The sequence below is a fragment of the Mustela nivalis genome (assembly GCF_964662115.1).
Source record: "Mustela nivalis genome assembly, chromosome: 8".
Lineage (NCBI taxonomy): Eukaryota > Metazoa > Chordata > Mammalia > Carnivora > Mustelidae > Mustela > Mustela nivalis.
The window spans coordinates 128,922,593-128,949,513 of record NC_139027.1 but is presented as its reverse complement, the minus strand read 5'-3'; the positions used below and the strand labels follow the sequence as shown (position 1 = coordinate 128,949,513).

Below are 26,921 nucleotides of genomic sequence, written 5' to 3'. Positions count from 1 at the left end.
TATTTGTCTCTCATTGGCAACTTTTGAACGCTGTGGGATAATCTGGCATCCCTTCGTGCCCTTTAAAGCATCTTTGTCAGGTGTTCAAATTGTCCATTTTTCTGCTTGCTTTCTCATTAAGTGCTAATTCTTTCTCATCCAGTTTTATCTGCCTGACATTCTTGGCGATGGAAAAACAACTCCTAGATCCTAAATGGCCCATGAAGGGGGATGGTCATTAAATCATTCAGGGACTCTCCTCCGCAAAGCCCACCCACCAATCGAGCGAGTTAGGAATGTCTTATCTGGAAGGATCCCAACAAGATGCCAACAGCATGGTCTCCAGGTGATGTTCTCCATGATCTAAATTGTGCTCGGTGTGACCTTTTTTCTGTTCTGAACATCTATTACTTTTGAACAAGAAAAACTGACCTGCAGGCATTGGATTGGTTTTAAACTCTATTTTATTTTTTAAAAGATTTTTATTTATTTATTTGACAGACAGAGATCATTAGTAGGGAGAGGCAGGCAGGGAGAGAGAGGGGGAAGCAGGCTCTGCACTGAGCAGAAAGCCCCACTCAGGGATCAGTCCCAGGACCCTGGGATCATGACCTGAGCTGAAGGCAGAGGATTTAACCCACTGGGCCACCCGGGTGCTCCTTAAACTCTATTTTAGATCTCTTATTTTAGCCAGCTTTACCTAGGTGGCGATGTTATTATTTGAGAAAACTGCATATGGAAAAACAGAGTAAATGCTCCCAATAACTACGTAAAAAGAAAGCTGAGACCCAGAGAAATAAAGTGACTTATCTGTCCCAGGATAGATGAGGCAAGAGCAGAACTCAGGCCCTGCCTTGCAGGTGGGTGTTCTTTTTTTTAAATTTTCCTTTTTAAAGATTTTAATTATTTATTTGAGAGAGACAGAACAGGCGCCGGAGGAGGGGCTGAGGGAGAAGCAGACTCCCCGTTGAGCAGGAAGCCCCACTCAGGGATCGGCGCCAGGACCCTGGGTTTATCACCTGACCAGAACTCAGACACCTGACCAACCGACTGAGCCACCCAGGTGCCCCAGGTGTTCTTTCTTGTACATCACTCCCTGTCCTTCCCACTGGGAACCTCTTACTGCTTTCTCTCACTAGGTCAGCAATGCAGGGCTGTCTCAGGCATTCATGGCCTCATGGGTTGGCTCTTTCATTTCTCAGGCAGGATTTCTGTAGACTCCAGAATGGAGAGAGCCATCAGACCAGGCAGCCTGCACATATGCCGTTGCTTACTGGAAAACCACAACAGGCTACAGATAAAATGTACAGAACTTCTGGTGGAAGCCTGTCCCTGGCACCAGGGCCACTTTGAAAGTCTGCTGTTAGGGGCACCTGGGTGGCTCAGTGGGTTGAGCCTCTGCCTTCGGCTCGGGTCATGATCTCAGGGTTCCGTGATCGAGCCCCGCATCGAGCTCTCTGCTCAGCAGGGAGCCTGCTTCTCCCTCTCTCTCTCTGCCTGCCTGTCTGCTTGTGATCTTTCTCTGTAAAATAAACAAATAAAATCTTAAAAAAAGAAAAGAAAAGAAAGTCTGCTGTTGGGTGATCTGCAAAGGCTGCAGGCAAGTCTGTGCCATTTCTGCCACATGGGATATTTTCTTGGGAGCATCCAGGATCGCTGAGAAGTTCTTCATGGACACTTCCTCCAGTCTGGTTCTGGCTTTTCTGAGCCAAGTACAAGGTGTAGGCCACTTCTCCAGGAGTCCTTGCTATGCTGAGCAGGGTTTAGGACCAGGATCCACTCACCTCCCATTTGACAGGATCCAGCAGAGGGAATATGAAAGCTTTCACACTGCCCCAGAAGCTATGGCAGTGGCTTCAGGCTCTGCAGAAGCACCAAGGACCGGACTCCGCTGTGACAGGCTACAAAATTCACAGGGTGAATGTATCTCAGGTTTCATAGCTGAGAAATGAGCATAAGGATTTTTTTCTTTTTTTTTTTTTTCTGGCATCTTGGGCAGATGGGTCCACGGTGGCTATTTTGGGTGTCCTACAGAATACATTTCATTATGGGGCCCTGGTCTGTGATAAAGAGTATGTCTGGGCTAAGATGATTCTCGGAGGCGGTTCCTGGGTTTGGGTGTCCCCTGGGAAAAGGTGTTTTGGAAGTGCAGCAGGGAAATTCTGAAGGCCAGAGGATGAGAGACTTTAACCTGAAGCACTGAAAGGTTCTCAAGGGCCACCCTGAGGAGTTCTTTCTACACCTTACCAGGGAAAAGACAAGAGACAGGCACTTATACGACTAAATCTTAAGAACAGACTGCATAGTAATAATCAAAGAGGTGTTGATTTAAAAAAAAATCTTCAGTGGCTTTGCGAGAAAATTATAAAAATACTACACATTAATCGTAACAAATTCAAATAACACATAATGTAAGAAGTAAATATAATTCCATTTTCCTAAACAGATACAAAATAAAAGAAGGTATCATTTTTTAGACTACCAGATAGGCAAGCTTAAAAAAATGGCCATCTCCAGCACTGGCAAGGGTGTAGGCCAGGGTTTTTGAACCTCAGCACTCCAGACAATTTTCTTTGTGGTGGCGGCTCTCCTGTGCCACACTACGACCTTTAGCAGCAACCCTGGCCTTTACCTGCCCCCCCCCCAACCCCAGTATCTCCAGCGCTACCTCCTGGGCTGTGACAACCAAGAGTATCTCCAGTCATTGTCAAATGGCTAGGGTGCGGGGAGGTGCAAAGTGACCCTTTGCCAAGAACCACTGTAGGCAAATGGACACCCCAAACACCACTAGTGGGAGTGGAATCTGGCAGTTTAGCATAGTTATCAGATATTAAAATTTGTGTCACAGAGCACCTGAATGGCTCAGTTAAGCACCTGCCTTGGGCTCAGGCCATGATCTCGGGGTCCCAGGTTCGGGCCCTACATTGTCGGGCTCCCTGCTTAGCAGGGAGGCTGCATCTCCCTCTTCCTCTGCCCATCTTCCTGCGCATTCTCTCTTCTACCAAATAAATAAATCTTTAAAAAAGAATTTTGTGTCACAAGGACACAAATGTAGAGTTTACGTTTACAGGAGTACAAACTTGTTCAATAAGCACTAATGATAATAATGGATAATGGCACTCATGGTTAATGCAGCACTCTTGGTAATATTTTAAAAACTGGTAATAATATAAATAACATTGGTAGGAAATTGGTTAAATATCTATCTATCTGGCTGCAACATGTCCAGACATACAACTGAATTAGGCCTGATACAGACAGGTCTTCAAGACAAAATTGTTATTGGGGGCTTTGCGGGGGGCTCAGTCAGTTGGGCATCTGCCTCAGGTCATGATCTCAGGGTCCTGGGATCGAGTCCTGTCAGGCTCCCTGCCTAGCAGGGAGCTGCTTGTCCCTCTCTCCCTGCTCCGCCCCCGTTCTTGCTCTCTCTAATAAATAAATAATCTTAAAAAAAAATTGTTATGGGGGAAAAAAGCAAGGTGCAGGAGAGTGTAGAGAACATTTTTGTAAAATGTGAAGAACAAAATTGTATGAATGTGTGTGTATATGTGTGTAGAAAAATACCTGCATCAGAATACATATGGATATGTGGTTTTTTAAAAAGATTTTATTTATTTATTTGACAGACAGAGATCACAAGTAGGCAGAGAGGCAGGCAGAGAGAAAGGGGGAAGTAGACTCCCCGCTGAGCAGAGAGCCCGATGCAGGGCTCGATCCCAGGACCCCAAGACCACGACCCGAGCCAAAGGCAGAGGTCCAACCCACTGAGCCCCCCGGGGACCCCTGGATACATGTTTTTAAAGCCTGGAAGAAAGTGCACTAAACCACAAACTGTGGCTATCTTTCTGTAGAGTAGGACGGAGGAGTTACGGGGGAACATCTGGGATTTTTCATCTCTAAATATTTCAGAATCACTTGTATCATTTTATAACACGGATGTTGCAAAATAATAAAAGATAAAAATCAAAAGTAGACACCCAAAGAACAAATAATCCAATCAAGAAATGGGCAGAGGACACGAACAGACATTTCTGTAAAGAAGACATCCAGATGGCCAACAGACACATGAAAAAGTGCTCCATATCACTCGGCATCAGGGAAATACAAATCAAAACCACAATGAGATATCATCTCACACCAGTCAGAATGGCTAAAATCAACAAGTCAGGAAATGACAGATGCTGCCGAGGATGCGGAGAAAGGGGAACCCTCCTACACTGTTGGTGGGAATGCAAGCTGGTGCAGCCACTCTGGAAAACAGCATGGAGGTTCCTCAAAATGTTGAAAATAGAACTGCCCTATGACCCAGCAATTGCACTACTGGGTATTTACCCTAAAGATACAAACGTAGTGATCCAAAGGGGCACGTGCACCCGAATGTTTATAGCAGCAATGTCCACAATAGCCAAACTATGGAAAGAACCTAGATGTCCATCAACAGACGAATGGATCAAGAAGATGTGGTATATATACACAATGGAATACTATGCAGCCATCAAAAGAAATGAAATCTTGCCATTTGTGACAACATGGATGGAACTAGAGCATATCATGCTTAGCGAAATAAGTCAAGCAGAGAAAGACAACTATCATATGATCTCCCTGATATGAGGAAGTGGTGATGCAACATGGGGGCTTAAGTGGGTAGAAGAGGGGCGCCTGGGTGGCTCAGTGGGTTAAGTGGGTAGAAGAAGAATCAATGAAACAAGATGGAATTGGGAGGGAGACAAACCATAAGTGACTCTTAATCTCACAAAACAAACTGAGGGTTGCTGGGGGGAGGGGGGTTGGGAGAGGGGGGTGGGATTATGGACATTGGGGAGGGTGTGTGCTTTGGTGAGTGCTGTGAAGTGTGTAAACCTGGTGATTCACAGACCTGTACCCCTGGGGATAAAAAATATATGTTTATAAAAAAAATAAAAAATTATTAAAAAAAAAAATCAAAAGTAGAAAAGGAAACCAGAAGAAAAAGAGAGGGACCATGGTTGGAGTCCTGCCTGCTCGCACCTGGAGCAAGGAAACCCGGCTTAAAGTCTTGCCCTGCATGTCGAAAATCCCAAGGCAGCATCAGAGGCCAACCAGCCAACCAACCCTATGACTCACCAGCTCAACCACTGGCTTCTCCTCTCTGGGCCTCATTTGTTAAATGGAGGTAAATGTACCTAACTCCCAGGACTGTTTTGAGGTTCAAAGGAATCACGTTTGCAAACACATTTCATAAAATAGAAAACACTTGAAAATGTTTGTTGGTTTTATTTTGGCAAAATAAAACTCTAGCTCTCTTCCTGTGGGGTTAGAGTCCTGGGGTCAGTACAAGAGAGAAGACACTGAATGGAAATCCAAACCTGAAATATCGTGAGAGATTTGCAGTATGCAAATAGGTAGGTGGGAGGCTTGATCGTTAAGAGCCAGTCTGGCTCTTAGGCACTCTGTGGCACTGGGACAAAATAGCAGTATGCTGCTATAGGTTGAGAAGGCCACACAAGAGTTCAGAAAATGGGTCCGTCCAACTAAGCTAGTACCTTAACTGAGCCAGGTTCCCATCAAACCTTTTACTGGGCTCTGGAACCTGTTCTGTCACCAGGGAGAGGTGCCAAATGCTAATCAGGGAAACAAGAAAACCCAATGGGGTGTATTTCCAGCACTGTGGATTATATTTCTACCCACAGGAAAACGGACTGGGCAGGAAGCAAGTTAGTATGTCTGTCCAGGGCTTAGGGGAGCACTCACTTAACTTACTGACATTATACAAAGTAATGTATACAGAAGCACGCAGGGCAAGGTTCTGCCTCCTACCAGCCCAGTGACATGTGGTAAAGGCGACCTTGTCAGCGATGGCAGATAAACAAGCTCATCTCGCTGCTGGAGACGGTGGTGCGGTGGCCCGAGTGTGTGTGCTTGATAACCTTGCCTTTACGCAATTTCTCATTTACTGGAAACTTTAAACAGCTCGTCCCTTCTTCAGGTGTAAAATCCTATTCTAAGGAAATCATCAGGCTCATAGTCAGATGTAGATATAGACACTTACAAATACACACACTTTAATTGTACATATACACATAAATAAACATTTTTGGCTCAGAGTTATTAGAGAAACGTACCTACCCCAACTGTCAAAAAATAGAAGAAAAGTCACCTACAGAAGAAATCATGAATATATTTAAGTAATTGACTATTATACAGTCATTAAAATCACGTTTTTGAGGAATATTTTGTGACCTAGAAAATGTTTACAATAGTTAATGGAAAGAAGCAGAATATTAATCTGTAAACACACTTTATCAGTAATTAACATATATACATTTATAATAAGAACAATAGCAGCTACAACATACTGGATGCTGGGAGCCAGGCAGGGTCTCATCCCATTATTCACGCAACACTCTCCAAGCCCTCTGAGGTGGGTACTTGCATTACCATTTCTCAGAGGAGCACGCTGAGGCCCAGGGGCTTGGGCAGCACGTCCAGGGCTGCACACCGAGGTAGGTGGGAGGCTTGATCGCTAACAGAGCCAGTCTGGCTCTTAGGCACTCTGTGGCACTGGGACAAAATGCTCGCCATGGTCATCGCCAAGTGCTGGAGCTGACCATAAACTTTTCTTCTTGATATTTTCCACATTTTCTACAGAGGTACATTTTTCTTTTGTTAAAAGTAGCTTTTATTACAAAAATAATATAATAACACATTAAAAATACTTCCAAAGTACAAGGGGTATTAAATTACCTGGGGTCCAGATGGAGGGGAGGTGGTCAGTCAGATCCAATTTGATCTGGTAACACGGAAAGGGATCAGGAAAGGCCAGAAGACTAGGCTTAGGGGAAACATGGCCGGTAGATGCTGAACACATCTCATTTCAGCAGGTGTTGTGGGACATCCACGTGGAGATAAGCAGAAGGACAGGGGACACAGAGGTGTGGCGGTGGGGCCAGGGGTCGCAAACACGGCGCCCCAATCTGGCCATTTTGACATGAAGATTATTATGAGCTAAAGGCGATGGAGACCCTATGGGGTTAAGAGAAACTTTTGCCCCTCCCTTAACTCTACAGAAGAATCTAAACCGGGGGTCTCTCCCAAAATGGGAGTTAACAGCAGAGATAAAGTTTATGTGAGCTACCCATCTGCACGGCAGGACAAACATCTAATTACCAACATTCTCTTTTCTTCCCACCACGAGGTACATACGTCTCCTCTGAAGTCCCAGGCTCTGACCCTCTTTGCTTTAGTTCAGAATGGCACACAGACCTCATTTTGCCTGTCTGTGTAGATTCCCTGCGTGTACACTATTAAATTTGATTTCTTCCTGTTAATCTGTCTCAGGTCAATCTGATTCTTAGTCCAGCTAGAGAGGCCCTTGAAAGGGATAGGAAGCCTTGCTCCCCGACCGGGAACATATGGGCTGAAGATCGAGAAGTCGTGTCAAGAACAGTTATCACCAAAGCTGTGGAAGACATTTCCTGTCTCCACCTTCCTGTTCCCTCTATCCCTTTCTGTGGGTAATAGCAACCCACATTTCCTTTGGAGAAATGCCCTACCCGTTCTCTGTAGTCTGGTGAGATGGGCGAAGTGTCTGGCTCTCTAAAGGAGAGAACATTTCTTGAGGTCAAATCCATACTGCAGAGCGGCAGGCCTGCACTGCCCCGGCCATTTAGTGAATGGCCTTTGCTGCTTGGGAGCCATTGCTCAGCTCTGAGTATGAAATTCAATTTTCTTGAGTCCATAGTGAGATAAGAGTCTTAAAATCTTGCTTTTGGGTGAGGAAAAAAGATTTCCTAATTTCCTAACGCTCTGTAGATCAAGAACACAAGTTGAGGGTAAGAGGACAGAGATCTCCTATCAGCCCCAGTGCGGAGATGACACACTGTCAGATTAAAGCTCCCATAGGGCGGGAAGGGACAGACAATGGCCTTCTGGGCCTGCCCAGGAGAAAAAGCAGGACAAGCGTTCGGGTCTGCCCTCCCTAAAGGCCAAATCCCCCGTGTGGGGCTCAGAGGCACTTCGGTTTGGAGGAGGCTGGTGCCCCATTCCCTAAGCAGAGCCAAGGGAGAGCACTGGCCTTTCCGGAAGACTCCCGCTGGCTGGGCTGCAGCACCACGGTGGCTCCTCGGCTGGAAAAGCAGCCCCAGGTGAGGCGGTGGACAAGGGCAGTTCTCTCCTTCCCCTTCCTCCATGTGCCATGTGGGAAATCCCGAAGTGTACGCCTGCCCCAGGGAGGTGCTGGGCGGACGAGGCAAGGTCAGGAGGCAAGCTGAGAGGGCTGTGGTACACGAAGAGCTCACGACTAGAAACCCTGGAAATGTCGTGACTCTGCTCGGGAAGGAAATCGGGCCGGCCCGGTCTTGGCGGGCCCCCCCAGAATCCACAATGCCAAGGGATAAGTCTAGAGCAGCCACATGGCAGGGAAGACCAGCAACGGGAAGGGAACACATCTGAACCACAAAGCTTGTCTGCTGCTGCGCACCCCCCCCTGCCCACTTGGGGTAGAAGTTGGGATAGAAGGAGAAGGGGGAGGGGAGAAAACCCTGAAATACTGAGTATATTTGTGCAGAACAGTATATGAACTGGAAGAGAACCCCCCCCACACACACTAAGGACTGGCAGAATGGAGTCTGAGATCCAGGTGGGAGGAGTGAAACACAGGACGTTGCACGGTTTTGGACCAGAGCAGCAGTGGGTAAAATCTGCTGCCACGAAGGAGCCAAAGAACTTGACTATTGCCGAGGGGCACAGAAGAATGAAAAATGGGCCTAAATCACTCTGATGACGATGCCCCAGAGAAGCTGCCTGGGAATTCCTGGCAGCTGGCAGAGGCTCTGGTCTCCGGTCTGAGAAGGCCTGGTTATTCAGCATTCCTGTTTGCTGAGTGACCTGCCCGATATCTTTTCCAAGAGAGCCACAGATTTTCTCCTCTCAGAAAGAGCATCATCCTGGACGGGAGATGAGAGGAGTTGGAGGCAAGACCCCTGAGGACCAGCAGCTGGGGGGGCAGCAGCTGAGAGCAGGGCCACAGAAGCCAGAAGGGGACTGGAGTTAAGGAGGTCATGTCCAGTGTCAGTACTCAGAACTCAAGCACCCTAGTACTGAGAAAGAGGCCACGAGATTCAGCAACAAGGAAGTTCCTTGTGACCTTGGCAGGAAGGGTTTTGGTGGGGATGGAAGTCGGGCTGTAGTGGGCTGGAGAGGGAGAGAGAGAGAGAAGAAAAGAAGTAGAGATACTGACTGTGGTTTTAAGGGTGAGAAAAGGACAGGAGCTTTGGGGGGATCTGGGTAGAAGCGGACTTTGTGGGTTTGGGTTTTTTCTCAGTTTTTATGTTTTAAAGGATGCGAGAAGATACCGTTACGTGTCTCCATGTACGGAAAAATGGAGTGTTCCCTTGAGAACAGGGGGCAGGATGGGAACCAAAGTGGTGTCAGAGTCGAGACTGGTCTCAGAGAGAAGGGGAGGGACTGGCTACAGAGACGGCCATGAAGAATGGACGCAGAAGACCTCACAGCCAACAGCTTCTGAGGACACAGGTGCCCCTTTCCGGTGAAACCTTTTCTTTTTCCCTCAGGCAGAATTAGACACACATAGAGTAAGTTGAAGACTTATCAAGACTTAACTCAAATTAAAGAACTCAAACCGCCCACTGGGAACTGGAAGATACAGTAAGTGCGAGTCCGTAAAAACTTAGCTCAACAGCCTTGTAAAGACCCTGAGTCTTTACGTTTTCGGTGGTTGTTTTGCGGAGGTGATACATCATCAGGATCCAACAGTCAGGACATAAGGTGCGGACTGACCCCACCCTGCCCCATTTATCTGCCTGAGCCTCGGATACCTCCACGGGGCTGCCCCACAGATCTCTCAGGTTTAGTGAGTGTAAACTCGGCTCCTCATTTAGAGGATCTCACTAGGCAGGAAGGCAGAGCGGTCTTCAGCCAGAGCGCCTTGGTTCAAATTCCAGCCCCCACTTCCTAGCTGTGTGACCTCAGAAGAGTTACAGTGCTTCTCTGTCGATTTCCTCATTTGGAAAATGAAGGTGATCATGGTACTCTCGTCAGACTGTTGAGAGGATCAGACTGAGTTTGCTGATAGCCAGCAAGAGCTGCAAGAGTATGAGCTTTTATTATTATCCCCCATTTAAATGTTGTTTTCCATCTGTTCACTGCCAACTGGATTCAGCGGGGTGACACATCAGAAATAGGCACCAATACCTCATCAGTGGCTCAGACCAGAAAGCAGATTTTCATTATCCACTTTCGCTCACTGCCCACCCTGTTCACATATAATCTCTCATGGAAGCCTGATGTATTAAACTTTCAATCTGCTACCCTGCCCTCCAGTCCTACGGCCACCTGCTCTTTCCATCGCTGCCAACTCAGGCCCGGATCACTGCGCCATCCAATTACAAGAGTAATCGTTCTAAGATAAAATGGTCATTTCTCTTCCCTTCCGTAGTCCCCACGATTCTGAAAATAAGCCCCCTGACACGGCCTCTAAGATGAAGATGCTTCACGATGGGATTCCTGCTATCACCTGCACTTCAAGCTCCAGCTCCCCAGTGCCCCAAAGTTTTTACTGGCTTCCTGGATTGCCCTCCCTAGTGAATGGCGCCACCTACTGTCCACTCATTCACTTGGGCCAGACATCTCTGACCAGCATGCCCAGGCAAGACCCACTAATCTTAGATGCTGTGTCCCCTTAGGTACCTCTCCCCCCTCCAGCCACTGTTCTAGCTCTGGTCTTCATTTACATTAATTCCAATGTCTACACACTGGCCTTTCTTACATCCCCCTCCTTCCTCATCTACTTTCTTTTCTTTTCTTCTTTTTTTAAAGATTTTATTTATTTATTTGACAGAAAGAGATCACAAGTAGGCAGAGAGAGAGGGGGAAGCAGGCTCCCTGCTGAGCAGAGAGCCCGATGCGGGGCTAGATCCCAGGACCCTGGGACCATGACCTGAGCTGAAGGCAGAGACTTTAACCCACTGAGCCACCCAGGCGCCCCCCTCATCTACTTTCTTTCTTTCTTTTTTTTTTTTAAGAGATTTTATTTATTTATTTGACAGAGAGAGATCACAAGTAGGCATAGAGGCAGGCAGGATCCCAGGACCCTGAGATCATGACCTGAGCCGAAGGCAGCGGCTCAACCCACTGAGCCACCCAGGCGCCCCTCATCTACTTTCTAAGAGGCTGCCAGAGTGACATAAATGGTCCTCGGGCACATCACTATTTTGCTTAAGGGCAAAATGCAAGCTATTTACAGGACTCTCTCCTTGAGTTGGCTTGGGCTCTCTCCAGTCTCATCTTTGTCCTTTCCCACATCCCAGGTCAATGTCTGACTTTCAAGTTTAGACAGAACCTCCTCCAGAAAGCTTTGTCTGAGACATCCCCATGCATCTCCAGACAGGGTTAGACAACCCTTCCGGGGGCCCACAGGGCACCCTGTGCCTTGGCTTATACACAGCACAGGGCAAGCAGCACGTATTCACTTAAGTCTATAGAAAGAAGAGAAGGAACTGGGGACAAACCAGGCTACCAGACACACTGCAGTCCCACGGCAGAGACCAGGACGCAGCTCTCTTCCCTCTGCAGACTTCCAAAAGGACACCACACATTTATTCCGCACTACCGCACTGCTTTGATAACAGAAGTATTTCATAACAGGATAATGGTGGAAGATTAAAAATATTTAAATAGTTTCTGGCACATGGTGAACTTTCAATGCTTTCACTTGACAAGGAATTACTGAATGTCAACTCTGTGCCAGGCAAGCGTTCGGGGCTTGGGCATAGGCTGTATTTTCATCAGCTCTAAGACACTGCTATTTTAGACTCCCCATTTATTGAAGGTATCATCAAGAAAAAAAATAAATGTTACCAGGACACAGCTGTCAATTATAGGACACATCCATTTTTTTTCAGAAGGCTAAACTGTGGGAAATATCACCTAGGAGTCAAAGAGGAAAGTACTGATAAACAAGAGACAGTCTCTGTTCTTAGCTCACTTCTATTCCAGTGAGGGGAGTGGTAACAAATATATATTGCCAGGTACTCTAAGTGCTATAATGAAAAATAAAGCCAGTTCAAGGGCCACAGATGAAGGGGCTTTTGGGGTAACCAGGAAAGGCCCTGATGGGGGAACCGGTACGAGCAGAGACTTGAATGAAGAGGGGAGTTGTGGGTAACAATGTTCCAAGCAGAGGGAACATCAAATACAAAAGACCTGAGAGGGAAATGTGCCTCGTAAGTTCAAGAACAGGCAAGTCAAGTGCAACTGGAACACAGTCCCACACCGTAGGCAGCACAATTCTTCAAGCCCAATGTAGTTCCCAGGTGAAAGCAAGTATGCCTGATCTAGTTAGGGTGTGTAAGGGAAGATGGGTAGAGGCTAAGAAATGTGGCCTAACTCAGTGACCAGGAAGGTGGGTGTAGAGTCAGATGGCCTAGATTTGAATCCCAATTCTGCCACTTCCAAGCTATGTACCTTGGATGAGTTATCTGGCTGCTCTGAACCTTAGTCTACTCAGCCGTAAAGCGGACAAAATAAAAGCAACTACTTTGCAAGTTGGTTACAAAGATTAGATGAGACAGCCCTTGTACATCAAGATACAAATGATCATTATCATCACCATCCTCTACTCCAAAGTCATTTCTAAAACTGTTTCAAGGTAAGGAATAATGTACTTGAGCCTTGAAACATTTACTGCAACTATACCAGATTACCAACTGGTAGGATGGCAGCCACATGGTTGGGAAAATAAATTTTTTTGAAGGTTCTGAACTTGCCTTTTCCAAAGTTTTTTTTTTTTTTTAAATCAAAGTTATCTTCCATGCATATTGATTATTTTTGCAGTATAATTTGACGAAATGAAGTCCTCTATTCAATCAGTTATAAGATACATAGAATAGGAAGCACTGCTAAAGTAATTTTACAGCTACCATAGCTTTCTGATAAAATGATATTACTATGTGCATTAAGTTAATACCTAGTCAATTTCCTAAGTACATAAAGTCTGCACATAAATCAGGGCTTTTTCCAGGGTTGGAAAGACCCTCCCAGTGTTCCTAATACATTAGCAATAATATAATACAATAATAATTTTTGTTTCTTCAGATCACATGTTTTCAGCTTCTCTATCTCATTCTGTCATGAAGTGCCACATAGTGAGCCAGGCCTGTCTGTGACGACTTGAAATTTTAGGCCATGGCAGGTCATGTGAGTTAATGGACTTCAGACACATTCCCCAGAGGTTCCTGCCTTCCAAATACTCCCTGAGTAATGAGCCACATTCACAGAAAGGATCTGACTTTATGATGGAGATAGGCTTACATGAAACACTTAAAAAAAATTTTGCTTGTTAGTATTTAATGCCATAATGGAAGGAAATAAGGTAGAATGAAAATTTCACCGAAACTGTATTTAGCAGCTAACCTCCAGGAATTGCTGGGCATCAGGGATTCCTGACTGATCTATAGTCCTTGCCTTCAAGTATGCGGCAGTTTTACCAGAAGCAGTATTTTCAGCTTAATAACACATATTTAGTCTTGATGCAACTCACTCTGCAATTCCAGAGGGGAAAAAAAATGCAGCCCATTTTTCTCTTATTTATTCTTTTCTAAGAGATGCTGAGAAATGGGTAGCAGTGGATGGACAGGCTTTTGAGACAGATTAAATCCTGACTCAATCACTTACCAGCACTGGGTGACAGCACAAGGGGAGCTAGATAGGACAAGGGATCTAACATCTGAATCCCAAGTATCCTCATCTGTAAAATGTATAAAATCACAAGAATATTAAATGAGAGAACATGTACATTGCTGCTGCGTGGTAGAGGGTAGCCATTATTATCAGCATTATTAGGTTTGATGTTGGAACTTCACAATTAACAGATTTTTTTCCCATCCCTTGTCGGTTAATGAGGCTTTGGTAGGAACAAGGAGAACTTAAAATGTTTTAACTACAACCGACTACATGCTTTAGGTTTAACATTCTTATACAACAACCTGTAGATTCCGTTCCCAGACATGGGTCAGGCATTCCAAGGTCTGGCTGTAGTTAAGTTGGACGGACTAAACTATTTCCATCAGCCTATCTACTTTGGTGACGATACCTAAATATCAGGGGCTGAGAAGACCTAGTTTGGGCTCAGGTAACAACCCTCACCCTAGTGTTGGGCCAGAACCAACTCCAGCCAATTCTATTAAGGAAAGCCATCTCTTCCACAAAGCTCGGAGAAATACAAATGTTTAACCTGGGTATGGTGAATGCGGAGAGACACTGCTACGTCAACAGAATCAGTCCCGGGGACCCGCACGCGCTGGGGTGGGGGTGGGGGGAGTGGTGATTGCAACTGTTGCACACATCACCTCTTCTTTGCCCTTCACCTGAGCAACCGTCAGAGTTCTACAAATGGAAAGATGCCTTAAAGTCACCTAGTGAGGTGAACTGCCCCATAAACCTTTTTGCAAAATTTAGTGTGTAGGGGCCTTTCTCCGTCGAGTTCTCACTAGCTTTTCCAAGCAGCCCGCGTCTGAAAAAAAACGAGATTCGCTGATAAAGTCCACTTCCTCATTTAACAATTGGAGAAACTGAGGCCCAGATATGTAAAAGCAGTCGTCTCAAGTCAGACGGAGGCATTATAGCCATTCCAATTCCGGCCTCACGTTCGTGACCCTGGCCGTGCCTGATAACCTCCCCCGCTTCCCTGCAGGACGAGGGCTTGCGTCCGAGCTCTGGAGATGTTGCAGGCCGTCGGGTTCCTTCGCACCGAGACTCGGGCCAAGAGCTCAGCGGGGTCCCGGTGCCGCGAAGATCCCCCTACCCCGCACTCGGTCCCCGGAATTTCCGTTGCCATGGCGACTCCAGGGCGAGCCCCAGACCCAGGGAGACCTTGGAAAGCGAGGCGACTGGACGACTGCAAAGAACAGCGCCTACTCACTCACCTGACACAGAGGAAGCGGGCACGCCCCACACTCCAGTCCCCAGCGAACCCGCGGAGCACCGAGCATTAAGCGAGGAGAATAACAGGAAATGACGTACACGCACGTGCTTCCGAGAGGGGCGGGTACAGGGCATTTGAGAGGCAAAGCCGGTGGCCCGCGCCTGCGCAGCCACCGCCTGCTGCGCTGCCGAGTCACTGGGGTGGGAGGAGCATGAGCAAGGGGCGGAGCGCGTGGCTGAGTGACGCAGGCTCAGTGCGACTCGGGAGGCGCGGGCTGGCCCCTCCGCGGGTTTGGATCCGGGTCAGTCAGGCGCTGCGATCTGCGAGAGACGATCTGAACTGACGGGACCGGATTCCCGGAGCGCCCCAGCTGCGAGGAGGTGAGTCCTTGACATGACGGGGAGAGTTCGCGGCATCGCGTTTCGGCCTGCGGGCCCGACCTGGCCTCGGGAGGCTTCCCCTGGGCCCGCCCGCCTCTCGTCGCGTCGTTCCCCCCGGCGTTGACTGCCTGGGCCGGGCCGGGCCGGGCCGGGCCGGGCCGGGCCGGGCTGGGCTTGGGCCTCTCTGCGCCCCCTCGGCATCCGCGGCCTGGGTCGGCCCAAGCTCGGGTCTCTTTCCCCTTCCCGCGCCCCCGAGCTCCCCGCCGCGTCCCGCCCCTCCGCCCGCTCCCGCTCTGCTATAGCTTCCCCTTTTCGCCTTCCTTGGCCGCCCTTTGCCCCTTCCCGCCCTTTCCCGCTTGTTTCCGAGCCCCAGCCTCGTTGGCTGCCTCTTCGGCTCCACTCCCGCCTTCTCCTGCATCCCTTGCGCCTCCGCGCGACTCCAGCCTCTCATTCTGGCCGGAGAGCATCCGGTAGAGGCACCTTTCCAGCTGGAGACCCTAGGCGGGCAGAGCGGAGGCCTTAATAAACAGCTCTCCACTCCCGGAATAACACCCCCCCCCTTCGCCCCCAATTTCTGACCCTTTGCCTTCTCGTTTAATTGCGACCGGTCCAGATTCTGGCAAGGCGACAGCATTAACACCGTGCGTTACCTCTATCCACATCGAGAGCGTAGGGGGTGAGAGAGTTTGTAGAGATGGGAATGTGTTTTGATCTGGGGGGCCGATAGTTGCAACCTAGACTTGATTGTGTCTTAGGGGGTTGCAGGACAGGGTTTTCTCGCCCGCACTCCGCGCTTCCTGGGAGGCTGGGAAAGTTTCTAAATCTTTTAACATTGTGATGACACGCTTACGCGCGAATCCTTTATTGATCCAACTCAGGTCTTTTCAGGGTCCTGGAAATTTGGATCCAGGTTTGAGGTTAAGAGGTCATGGTGTTAAAACTACAAGATATAAATAAGATTGTGACACATGCTGTTCTTTGAAACTCAGAGAAAACCAGGAATTTGCCCTTTTGATGGAGGAACTTAGAAGAATTTTACTTGTCATTTTTGAAAGGTTGGGAAAATCCGAGGCAAAGTTAAAGTGGCCCTTGTGATTCAACTTAAAACAATACAAAGTAACTTCGAATAGGCTTTCAAACTTTGATCTCTTTGGGAATTGTCCATTTTCAAGAAGTCATTGCAGTGAAAATGGCAAGAAATGTTACCATAAATTTAATTTTAATGAAAAAGGGCAAACCATTTACACGTTTCCCAGAGTTAGTTGTACAGCTCTTGATTTGAGTGAATGGGAAGCTAGGAATACAGAGGAACATAATAAGCCTGTTGTAATTAATTACAAACATGCTCTGATTTAGCTCTTAAGGTCTAAGCCTCACCTTTGCTCTGGGTTAATATAACAGAGGGAAAAGGTGCATAATCGGAATATTGGGAATCTGAAAATAGTTTAGACAGAACTTCATCCCTAAAGTTTTACTCTATAGCCAGTTTTTATTTTGGTCTCTTTTGGTTTTCAAATAATAGATCTTTTGGTGTGTCAACAAGAATGTTAACTAAGTTTGTATAAACACGTAGAGGTCACCTGAAGTGCAATTAAGTTAGGACTGTATAATTAAAAATTACATATCTGGGTGCAAAAGCTTCTTAGCACAGTGTTAGGGCAGGAATGAGATTCCAGTTCTTAGAGGAATACGGTTCACAGTGCTAGTATGTGTCAGGTTTATCCTTCTATCCCTAACATCCAGTCTAGTGCTACAGCATATGGTAGGAATTCTGTAAATATTTGTGGATGGAATGAATTTCTGCCTGTAGGATTCAGCAGTGTCTATTTAGTTGTGATGTGTACTGATTTCCAGAGAGACCCAGAAAAGGGTTTGTGTGGGGTCTTCAGGAATGGGAAGACTATCTTCAGATGTTTTTAACTCTGTAAGAGCAAATAGTGTGAGCATTTGACTGGCTGGTCATAAAGTAATTGAGGAAAACTATAAGCCAAACTTCAATTTAGTTCTGCCAGCAGGAATAATTTGTTTATAATTTATAGTAGCACTCTTTTAGGTACTGTGGAGCTTCCAAAAATATTAGGATAGGATGTGTTACCTTTGCTTACCTCTTTCCCCAGATATATAGGATATTAGTGGGTATCTGGGAGAGGACCCCCCTCTAAATCCAAAAGCATTAGAGACCAGCAAAATATGGAGTTAATAATGTTTCCTCAAGTCGAGGTGCTGGTTAAAGTAACCAGCAATATATATGTGGGGAGTGTGTTTAAATTTTTTGATTTAAGAAGTTGCAATAAAAGCTAGCTGAATTCTTTGGAGACCGTTTTCAGTGTTTGCCAGAGAGATCTGCCTAAAATTTCTTCTTCTACATGTAAGTAAATAAATAAATGAAATGAAATGATTAGTGTTAATTCCTTGCTGCTTTATTCTGCCACTGGTACACTATGATTACATTATATCAAACATATTGTGACACCCTGACCTTTGGAATATTAGAGGTCTCACAATACCCTAAAACTCACCCCTGAGAAATGAGCAAATAAGGAATCAGAGAAGTTACAAGTAGGGTCCATAGAGAGGCACTGCTCCTTCTGAGAGTGCCTGGGGGGTGGGAGGGGGGAAGGGGGTTAGGTAGGGTTATAGCAAGTTAGAAATAAGGAAAAGGTAAAGTTAATCCTTTGCTTCACAAATCTACCATCTTCTGGTTTTTGTTTTACATTTTCTCTTTCTGAGGCCCTGTGATACTTATATTTGTTCAGATTATATACTTATATTTGTTCAGATTTGATGTTAACTAATTTATTACCTTAGTGAAAAAATCAAGAATCTAGATTTCAAAGGGTTTATTGATCAGACTTCTCTGCTTCTCTGTTGTGTCTCTTATTGCTCTGATTGGCCCCGTTCCCCTTTTCTTTGTTTAAATATAAAAACCAAGGTGGAAGAATGGAGAAGTTCCATTAATCAAACTGGTTAATTAAGTGGAGATCACTTAAAGGTTTATCTAGAGAAAAATATATATATTTTTTACTTTCCACCTTTTTCTTTTGGCAAAGTTTTATCTTTTCAAGTTGCATGCATAGTTCATTTATTTTCTTTCTCATATAATAATTAAAATAATTTGAAGATAAAAAATGAAGGTATCAACCTTATTGGTAAGAGTGTAGAATAATCAGTAGTCATTGAAACATATTTGTAATCCTGTTTTAACAATGGTAACATCTTGATATCTGAGTATGAATATTTATATGACTATGAATACGGGTCAGAACTGCTTTAGAGAAATGCTGTCATGTGTCATGAAGTTACACTTAAGGGCTATTGTTAGGGTTGGACTACACAAATATTCAGTATCATTTTAAAAGATCAGAATGCTGTAGTGGGGCTTTTTCCTTTTATTTTTGGTGCAGAGTTCATTTTGTCTGTGGGTTTCTAGACCTCTACAACTGGACAGATTTTTACCCCTTGTTAAAAACTATACTTAAACATAAATTTCAGGTGATCTAGTTTTCAAAGCTGTGTAATAGGATATTGGCATCAAGTATTTGGACAGTTTAAATTCTACCATAATAATTGAGTAGGATACAGAATTGTTGAATCACTGTGTTGTACGTCTGAAACTAATATATGTCAACTATACTTCAGTAAAAAAATCTATTCCAATAAATACATGTTTCTGTATCATTTGTTTTTTCTTAAGAAATAAAAACTACAGTCTCCAAATGTCTATACTGAAAATTCCTTTTAGAAATAGCAATTTGCTTTTTTCTCCCTAACAAATAGTAATGGTATGAGGAATATAGATTTTAACAAAAGGTATACTTTGAACCTACTGTTTTCACTTAGCTCATTTTATTTTTATTTTATTTTTTAGTATTAACGGCAACATCCATAGTAGTGTAAAAACTTTCACAATGAAATCTGAAGCCAAGGATGGAGAAGAGGAGAGTCTACAAACTGCTTTCAAGAAATTAAGAGTGGATGCATCAGGGTAATTAAATATGTAATGTGTTTTTTGGGAATTGTGTACTAGATTTAAATAGCCTTTTCCACTGAAGAAGTTCTCATGCTCTCCTAAAATTTCTCATTATTCATAAAAAATGAAAATGTTAATAGTGTGACATTCTGCAGAATTTTGCACAGCATTATTTTACTTATAAAGAAATCCTTAATGTTCACTTTTGAAAAGTGGCGGCTCATTTGTACTCCCATGTTGGGTGTTTTGGTTTCCCTTCGTTTTGAGGAGGGTTCCCCACCTTGCTCTTGAATCAGAATTATCAAGCAGTATCCCATCAGGAATTTTCTCATACATCTCTAGGGAATCACAGTGTTTTTCCCTAAAAGTGAATCGGCTCCATAGAAATCCACATTCTCGATTTCATATGCTCTGATTGCTGAGTCTATCACTATGGAAACCTCTATTCATTAGGGTTCTGTCACTGAGATCAATAATCTTGGACCCTTTCGCCAAACTAATTAGAGCACCTGCAGACCAGCTGCTGTCTGAATGTTAATATTTCGCCCATTGCAAAATGTTCTGTACAAGACTCTTTTCATCTCCATTCTTCACCCCAGGCCAGAAGAAATCTTGAATCTCTGATAGACACAGGAATATTTCTTTTCATGAATGGTAAATAAACCCTGGAAGCTCAGAGTCGAACACTTCACACCAACTAATAATCACTGAGGTTTATTACCCACTTCTATGCCCTAGACACTAGCTTAAATATCTTTACATGTTATTTAGTCTTCACTGCCAATTTAGAAGATGGATACAATAGTTATTCCAGTTTACAGAGGAGCCACAGATGAATTAGGTCACTGGCTAAAGGCCACATTGGTGAGAAGTGGTAGAGTCAGGATTTGAACCCAATTTGCATCCAGAACCTGTGCTCTAACCATTCCTTTTTATGATACCTTGAAGACACCAGGAAGAGTTGCACACAGTAGTTGGCACATAGTAAAAATTAGTTGTTATAGCTGTTTTTTTTTTTTTTCTGGTTTTATTTATTTATTTATGGCCTATCAGGTGAGAAGATTTATACTAATGGGTTTGCACAAGAACTGTTAATGGTGCTCCCATTTGCTTCGAATAAGTATCTCTCTCCTCCCAGTGGCTTTTCTGATATGGTCATCTTGCCATTTAAATTGATCTGTAATTTTTAAGGCATTTTGGGAAATAATAGCAGAGAAATAGATAGTTCCAGATTATGGTCACATTCCTTTGTGATTTCTGGTATAGAAATAATTTTTTTAATGAGGAGAATGCTAGGAATGTGTATACACATACAAACACATATACATACAAATTCCTTAGCATATATAAATACATATGAGTAACTCTTCGTACACGGATTTCTTTCCTAGTGTTTCAGGAAGTTGGAACATAAAATTAAACTATTTCAGTATCCCTAAAAATTACCTGGAACATTAAAAACAAAAACAACAATAGCACCTTTGAAGATTTTATATCTTACCGTATCACCTGTGGTCAGATACTGCAACTTTGTAGTATGTGATCTGCTTGGAGTCAAGTTATAAAAAGGAAAGGGGAGTAGAGAACATTTGAGAAAACCAAATAAGAGTAGAAGGGATGAGTCATTACCATGACTAAGCAGAATAAGACTTGTGTAATGTATCATATGGTTCTAGTTGTTTCATATTGTTGCTGATTTATAAATGGGACATCTGAGGTACTGACTCATAAACTAACCAAGCCTTGCCAGGAATTTAGTATGATCCTGTTCAGCAGGTTTCGATTCCCAATGGTAATTTGTCTTATCAGGATAAATCTCTCTATATTTATGAGAAAACAACATAATCCTTTTTATCTGATTTTAAAATAATACAGTGCTTATTACAGAAAAATTCACAAAACAAAAAGTAAAAATCTCAATTTACCATGACTGCTCTTAACAATCTAGGCCATCTGTACTTAACACCATACATTTTTTTGACATAGTTGAGATCATAATATATGTATAGTTGTTTATCTAATGCTGTTTTCTCTAAATGTTATAAGCATTCTCTTGTGTCATTCAAGTTCTTTGTACACTTAATTTTTAATAAACTCTGAATATTCCATTGACTAGATGTATCATCATTTGTCATCATTTATATAATGTAGTATTTTCTACTGGGCATTTAGGTTATTCCTATTTTTATTTTAAATTAATTTCAGTGAGCATTCTTTTACTTAGTAGGTTAAAGTGTCTTTTCTAAGGGATTGTTACTAATACTAAGGCATGTATCGTAGGAGCCTAGTGTGTGTTTGTGTGTATACTGAAAAGATCTGCAAGGATTTATACCAAAATGTTAATGTTGTAAATCTCTGGGTCGTGAGATTATAGACACACTTTTTTTTCTCTCAAATTTTTTCATTTTCTTTACTGGGAACCCATATTACTTCTGTAATTTTAAGTTTTTTAGTTGTCAAAAATACTCCTTTCAAGTTAGATTGAGTCTCCTGAAGTTTTTGCTCCTCAGCTTAGTTCTTGTGATTCTGATTTGCACATAAAATAAGTGGTCACTGTCATTAGGGTTCTCTGTGGACATAAGGCCTTATCTGGCCCAGATAAACAGCCTAAAAGTCTATTTATATCCTGCTGCTGATCATACTTAAGAATTACTCTTTGGCTTCTGACTCTGCAACTGTGGGCTTTTAGGGATCCCCTAAATTTGGTTTTGGAGGGAAATTTACTGTGAAAGGTAAGAAATTTTTTGAGAAACCCCAACATCAGAGAAAGGTATTAATGCAAGTTGTGTTTGAATTGGTGAGAGCAGTAAATTGTCCTTCTTTCAGTTTTCTGTAAGCAGTAAACTTTGTTGTTTCTCCAGGTCCATAGCATCTCTGTCTGTCGGAGAAGGCACGAACGTCAGAGCATCCGTCAGAACAGCAGCAGATGAAACCAAACCGAAAACCTCATGTGCATCTAAAGACAGTTGGCATGCGTAAGAGCTTCTTACTGCAGATGGTTTTTCTCCCAATACTTTAAATTACTATTGGACTTTCCTGAGTATCCAGAAAAGAGTATGTTAGATGCAGAGCCCCAAACCCAATGATTAGGGATGAGCCATTCTTCTCAATTGAGAATATGCTGAGACTCGCCGTGTGGTTTCGTTCGTAGTCAATTTTTTTTTTAAATTTATTTATTTGATAGAGAGACAGTGAGAGAGAGCATGAGTGAGGAGAAGGTCAGAGAGCGAAGCAGACTCCCCATGGAGCTGGGAGCCTGATGTGGGACTCGATCCCGGGACTCCGGGATCATGACCTGAGCCAAAGGCAGTCGTCCAACCAACTGAGTCACCCAGGCGTCCCCGTAGTCAATTTTTATAAATGTCCTGTGTGTGTTTGAGAAGAATGAGTCTTCTCTGGTCATTCTTGGGTTTCTTTTATGTCCATTAAATCAAGCTTTTAAATGTATTATTTAAATATTTTTTCAGTAATTTTTTTCTAATCTATTAATAATTGGGAGATGTATGTTGAAATCTTCCATACGGGAGTGAATTTGTTTTCCTCTTAAACATTTTTATTTTATGTATTTCGAAGTCATTTTGTTATACAGTCTAGGTTCATCCCAGTTTAGAATGTTTTCTTCTGATGAATTGAGATTTTTAATGATGTAAGTGACATTCTTAATTCCTTGTAATGACTACTGTCTTAAAGTCTGTTTTTTTCAGAATTAATATATCAGTCCAGTTGTCTTTTTGTTGACATTTGCCTATTATATCATTTTTTATCTTCTATTTTTAACCATTGTGTGTTTTAAAATTTTAGCTGTATCTCATAAATATATAGGGCCTATTTTGTTTTATTCATTCTGACAGTCTTTTTCTAAGCTGAGTTCAATCCATTTAAATTGATTTTGATTATTGATTGATACATGTAGACTTGTTTCTGCCACTTTATGTTGTTTGTTCTACTTCTTTGTTTTTTGTTTTTTTACTCTTCCATCCTTCCCTCTTCCTCCTTCTCTCCTTCTTTTAAAAAGTTGTTTGAAATGGCTTTTGTTGTTTTTTTTCCCCCATCACTTTTCCTTCTCCTGGCTTGGAAATTATATGCTGTTTCTATTCTTTCAGTAGTTAGCCTTGGAATTCCACCGTACGTGCTTGTTAACCAAGACAAAAGTTATTCCAGTGACCCTTGAACAACACAGGGGTTAGCGGTGAAAAACAGTAGAAAATCCATGCGTGTAAGCGGGCCCACGCAGTTTAAACCCTTCTCGTTCAAGCGTCAGCTGTATTTTAACCCTCCGTACAATCTTTTTACTCTGAACTCCTAACTTCCATGCGCAGTTGCCCGATATTTTACTTTTCTCGTTTCTTTTTAATCTCCCCAATAGGTTTTATTTTATTATTTAAATAGTGTTTGTTTATCTCATTTGCTCACCATTATTGCATCTCAGACCTTCCGTATAGGATGCCTTTGCCTTTCTTCCTAAAGTACTTTCTTTAGAAATTCCTTTAACAAAGGTCTCTTGTTAATAAATAGGGTCTCTTGTAGAACTCCCCATACAGTGAATTTCAATGGTGCCTCCTCCTTGTATAACATCACGTTCTCTTGGTAAATATACTTTCATTTATCTGAAAATGTCTTTGTTTCCTTGTTCTTGAAAGATACACCTGATTTGATATGCCTGAAGTCCTAGTTCTAGATTGAGTTATTTTCTCATATACCTGGAAGATACTCATTGTCTTCTGGCTTCATTACAGATGTTGAAAAGTCTACGCTCAGTCTTACCATTCCTCATTTTGGGAATAATCTGTCTAGTCTCTGGCTGCTTTTAAGATGATCCAGTTTTGGAGAATCTACAGTCTTGCTACAGTGGTCTAGATGCAGACTGCTCTTTTATTTGTCCTGTTTCATGGTGCTACCTATATCTGTAGATCTCTTTCATCAGTTCAGAAAATTTCTCAGTCCTTAGCTCTTCAGAAATCACTTGTCTTCCATGCTCTATAGTTTTTCCTTGGGGAAACTCCAGATTTCTTATTCTATATTACATATTTTTTTAATTGCTTTTACATTTTTTCCAAGTCTCCTCCACGTCAGGGATAGAGGAGGAGGAGGTCAGGGGTAGGCAGACTTTTTTTATAAAGGGGCAGATAGTAAATATTTTAGGGTGGGAGGCCAAGAAGTGAGATTCAAGGATGGTATGTAGGTATGGATATAAGCGAGAAAATTTCTGCCCTGCCCCATTTGCCTGATGCACACTGTCCTGGCTGGTGGACACACTTTGTGTTCAGGTGCTTAGTTTCAGGGTGAAATGATGAGCCAGGTGGGGCGGGAGGATGGGCGGCAATACTGGAGTCAGGTTTACCATGTGCCCCGGCGGCCCCCAGATTCCAGCAAGCCCTTCTTTCCTCCAGAGAGCCCCGCATAAGCCAGATGCTTGAACTGAGATTCCGCCTCTCAGGTGCTGGCGGTTCCTGGCAGCAGAGCCCCAGCATGTAGATGGTACCAGCGTGGGACCTCGGCCGTGGTGTGACGCATCTGGCCAGGAAGGCAGGCACAGGGAGTAGAGAACCGGGTGAACGGGGATGCCCTGCCTGGTCTCTGGCTCACAGTGCTAGTCCACAGGAGCAGTATCTGTGGGCTGTGTGAAAACAGCCAGTTTTGACCCACAGACTACAATTGGCTGAATTCCGTTAGAAATAATTCAGATTTATCTTCCAGTTCAGTATTTCTTTCCTAAGTTCTATTCTCCTGTTTGGCCCAGCCATTTAATTTAATTTCAAACTTGCTTTTTTTTTTTTTTTTAAAGTTCTTTTTGGTTCTGTTCACAGTTTTGAGTCACTTTCTTTCTTTTTTTCCCTTTGCTCAGCTCTTTTATTCATTTAACTATCTTATTAAAAGTTATGTAGAGCGTCTGGTAATTCCCAATATCTGAAAACTTGAGGGAGTCTAAATTTATTCGTCATCTGTTCCCAGTGGTAGAAATGAATCCTAAGTCTCTGCTCTGTGTGGTAACCATGACATCATGACACAGTGGCCGTTTGTGTCGTCAGCCGCACACAGTGGTATAGAAGCTTCTGTGTTCAGAGCACAGAGCACAACACTTGGGCTTACTGCATCAGGTGCTTTGGGGCAGGGGCTTTTCTAGACCCACTGGCTGATGGTTCCCAGATCAAGGGTTGGGACCAGGAAGTGTTCTGCACCCAATGTGTGGCCCAAGAAATGCAATTAAAAACTACCCTTTACCTCTCCTATTTCTGTAGCTTGCTAATAAGGAGATGTTGAAGTTTTTGAGATGTAGACTTAGGCAGCTCAAAAACAGAGATAGGCTCATCACTTTGGGGGAAACTTAGGACCTCAGACTCAGGAGAGGAGGTATATTTCCAGCTATCACAAAGAATCCTTTTAGGAGAGCTGTGTGTCCCAACATCTTTTTGTGCACTGTTTTCCTCTTAGGTCTACAAGGAAGTCTTCACGAGGAGCAGTGAGAACCCAGCGTCGTCGACGTTCTAAGTCTCCTGTCCTTCATCCTCCAAAGTTTATACATTGCAGTACAATAGCTTCTTCTTCCAGCAGCCAGCTCAAGCACAAAAGCCAGACTGACTCCCCTGATAGCAGCAGTGGGCTGGGAATTTCCACCCCTAAAGAGTTCACTGCAGGAGAATGCTCTACTTCTCTCGATACTAATCACACAGGGGCAGTCGTTGAGCCTTTGAGAACTTCGGTTCCCAGGCTCCCATCAGAGAGTAAGAAGGAAGACTCCTCTGATGCTACCCAAGTCTCCCAAGCAAGTCTCAAGGCCAATGATCTCTCTGACTTTCAATCCGTTTCCAAGCTAAACCAGGGCAAGCCATGTGCATGCATAGGCAAGGAGTGCCAGTGTAAGAGATGGCATGATATGGAAGTGTATTCCTTTTCAGGCCTGCAGAGTGTCCCTCCCTTGGCCCCAGAAAGAAGATCCATGCTTGAGGACTACTCTCAGTCGCTCCACACCAGAACTCTGTCTGGCTCTCCCCGCTCCTGTTCTGAGCAAGCTCGAGTCTATGTGGATGATGTGACCATTGAGGACCTGTCAGGCTACATGGAATATTACTTGTATATTCCCAAGAAAATGTCCCACATGGCAGAAATGATGTACACCTGATAGCAAGAAGCTAAGTCCTATGCTTTAAACCAATGAAGGGTTGTCAGAGAGATTTAGTTAATGGCAGACCTTGCGGCCACGTTATGTGAGAAGACGTCTCCTTCTGCTCACTGTGCTTGCAATAAAAACTTTTCTTGGCATCTCCATTCATCTTCATTCTTTAAACTTAACTCTCTGCATTCTTACATACGCACCAAGGTGAGCAGATCAAAGGAAAATCCCTCTTCTTTAGAAAAGTTTCTGGGAGATGAAGAAACCATAATTACTTGACTGGTAGCGATGGGTATATGGTAAAAGGCTACAAGTAAAGCATTGCATTTTTCAGCTCTGTTTAAGATTTGTCAGCCCAGGAAAATGAAACGTTTTGTAACTGGACTGAACATTCGTCACGCTGTAGTTGCCAGCCCAGAATTTTAGAAGTTCTATGACTGATTTAAACTGTCTCTGATTTAACACAAGTTTATTGTGTCTTTCAGGGTTCTTTATGTCATTGTTAAGCCAGAGATCTAAGGTTTACATTCAATATGAATAAACTAGCTGGCCTGCCCTGTA

At 43.7% G+C, this 26,921-nt stretch overlaps 1 protein-coding gene and 1 long non-coding RNA gene across 3 annotated transcripts; one reads left to right on the top strand and one right to left on the bottom strand.

Annotated features, from left to right (window-relative positions):
* Nucleotides 1-425: 425 nt before the first annotated feature.
* Nucleotides 426-15,013, bottom strand: LOC309871977. Its single transcript, XR_014315584.1, has 3 exons — nucleotides 14,901-15,013; nucleotides 8,033-8,233; nucleotides 426-1,880 (listed from the first exon to the last, which is right to left on the bottom strand). It is a non-coding gene; the product is annotated as an uncharacterized lncRNA (long non-coding RNA).
* A 93-nt stretch (nucleotides 15,014-15,106) lies between these two features.
* On the top strand, nucleotides 15,107-26,921 carry OSER1 (oxidative stress responsive serine rich 1). 2 transcript variants are annotated; one of them, XM_082745472.1, is made up of 4 exons: nucleotides 15,107-15,279; nucleotides 19,148-19,264; nucleotides 22,111-22,224; nucleotides 25,682-26,921. In XM_082745472.1, the coding sequence occupies exons 2-4, from the start codon at nucleotides 19,188-19,190 to the stop codon at nucleotides 26,367-26,369; spliced, it is 879 nt and encodes a 292-aa protein (XP_082601598.1). In that variant the 5' UTR covers nucleotides 15,107-15,279; nucleotides 19,148-19,187; the 3' UTR covers nucleotides 26,370-26,921. The 2 variants fall into 2 exon arrangements, with proteins under 2 accessions (XP_082601598.1, XP_082601599.1); XM_082745473.1 differs by lacking the exon at nucleotides 15,107-15,279 and adding an exon at nucleotides 17,850-17,940.

What these genes read in the sequence shown, in the direction of transcription:
- OSER1 (XM_082745472.1), top strand. Translation starts at nt 19,188, where the DNA reads ATGAAATCTGAAGCCAAGGATGGAGAAGAGGAGAGTCTACAAACTGCT. An exon ending in TTAAGAGTGGATGCATCAGG is followed by an intron (nt 19,265 to 22,110) that starts GTAATTAAATAT and finishes TTGTTTCTCCAG; the next exon opens with GTCCATAGCATCTCTGTCTG. An exon ending in TCTAAAGACAGTTGGCATGC is followed by an intron (nt 22,225 to 25,681) that starts GTAAGAGCTTCT and finishes TTTTCCTCTTAG; the next exon opens with GTCTACAAGGAAGTCTTCAC.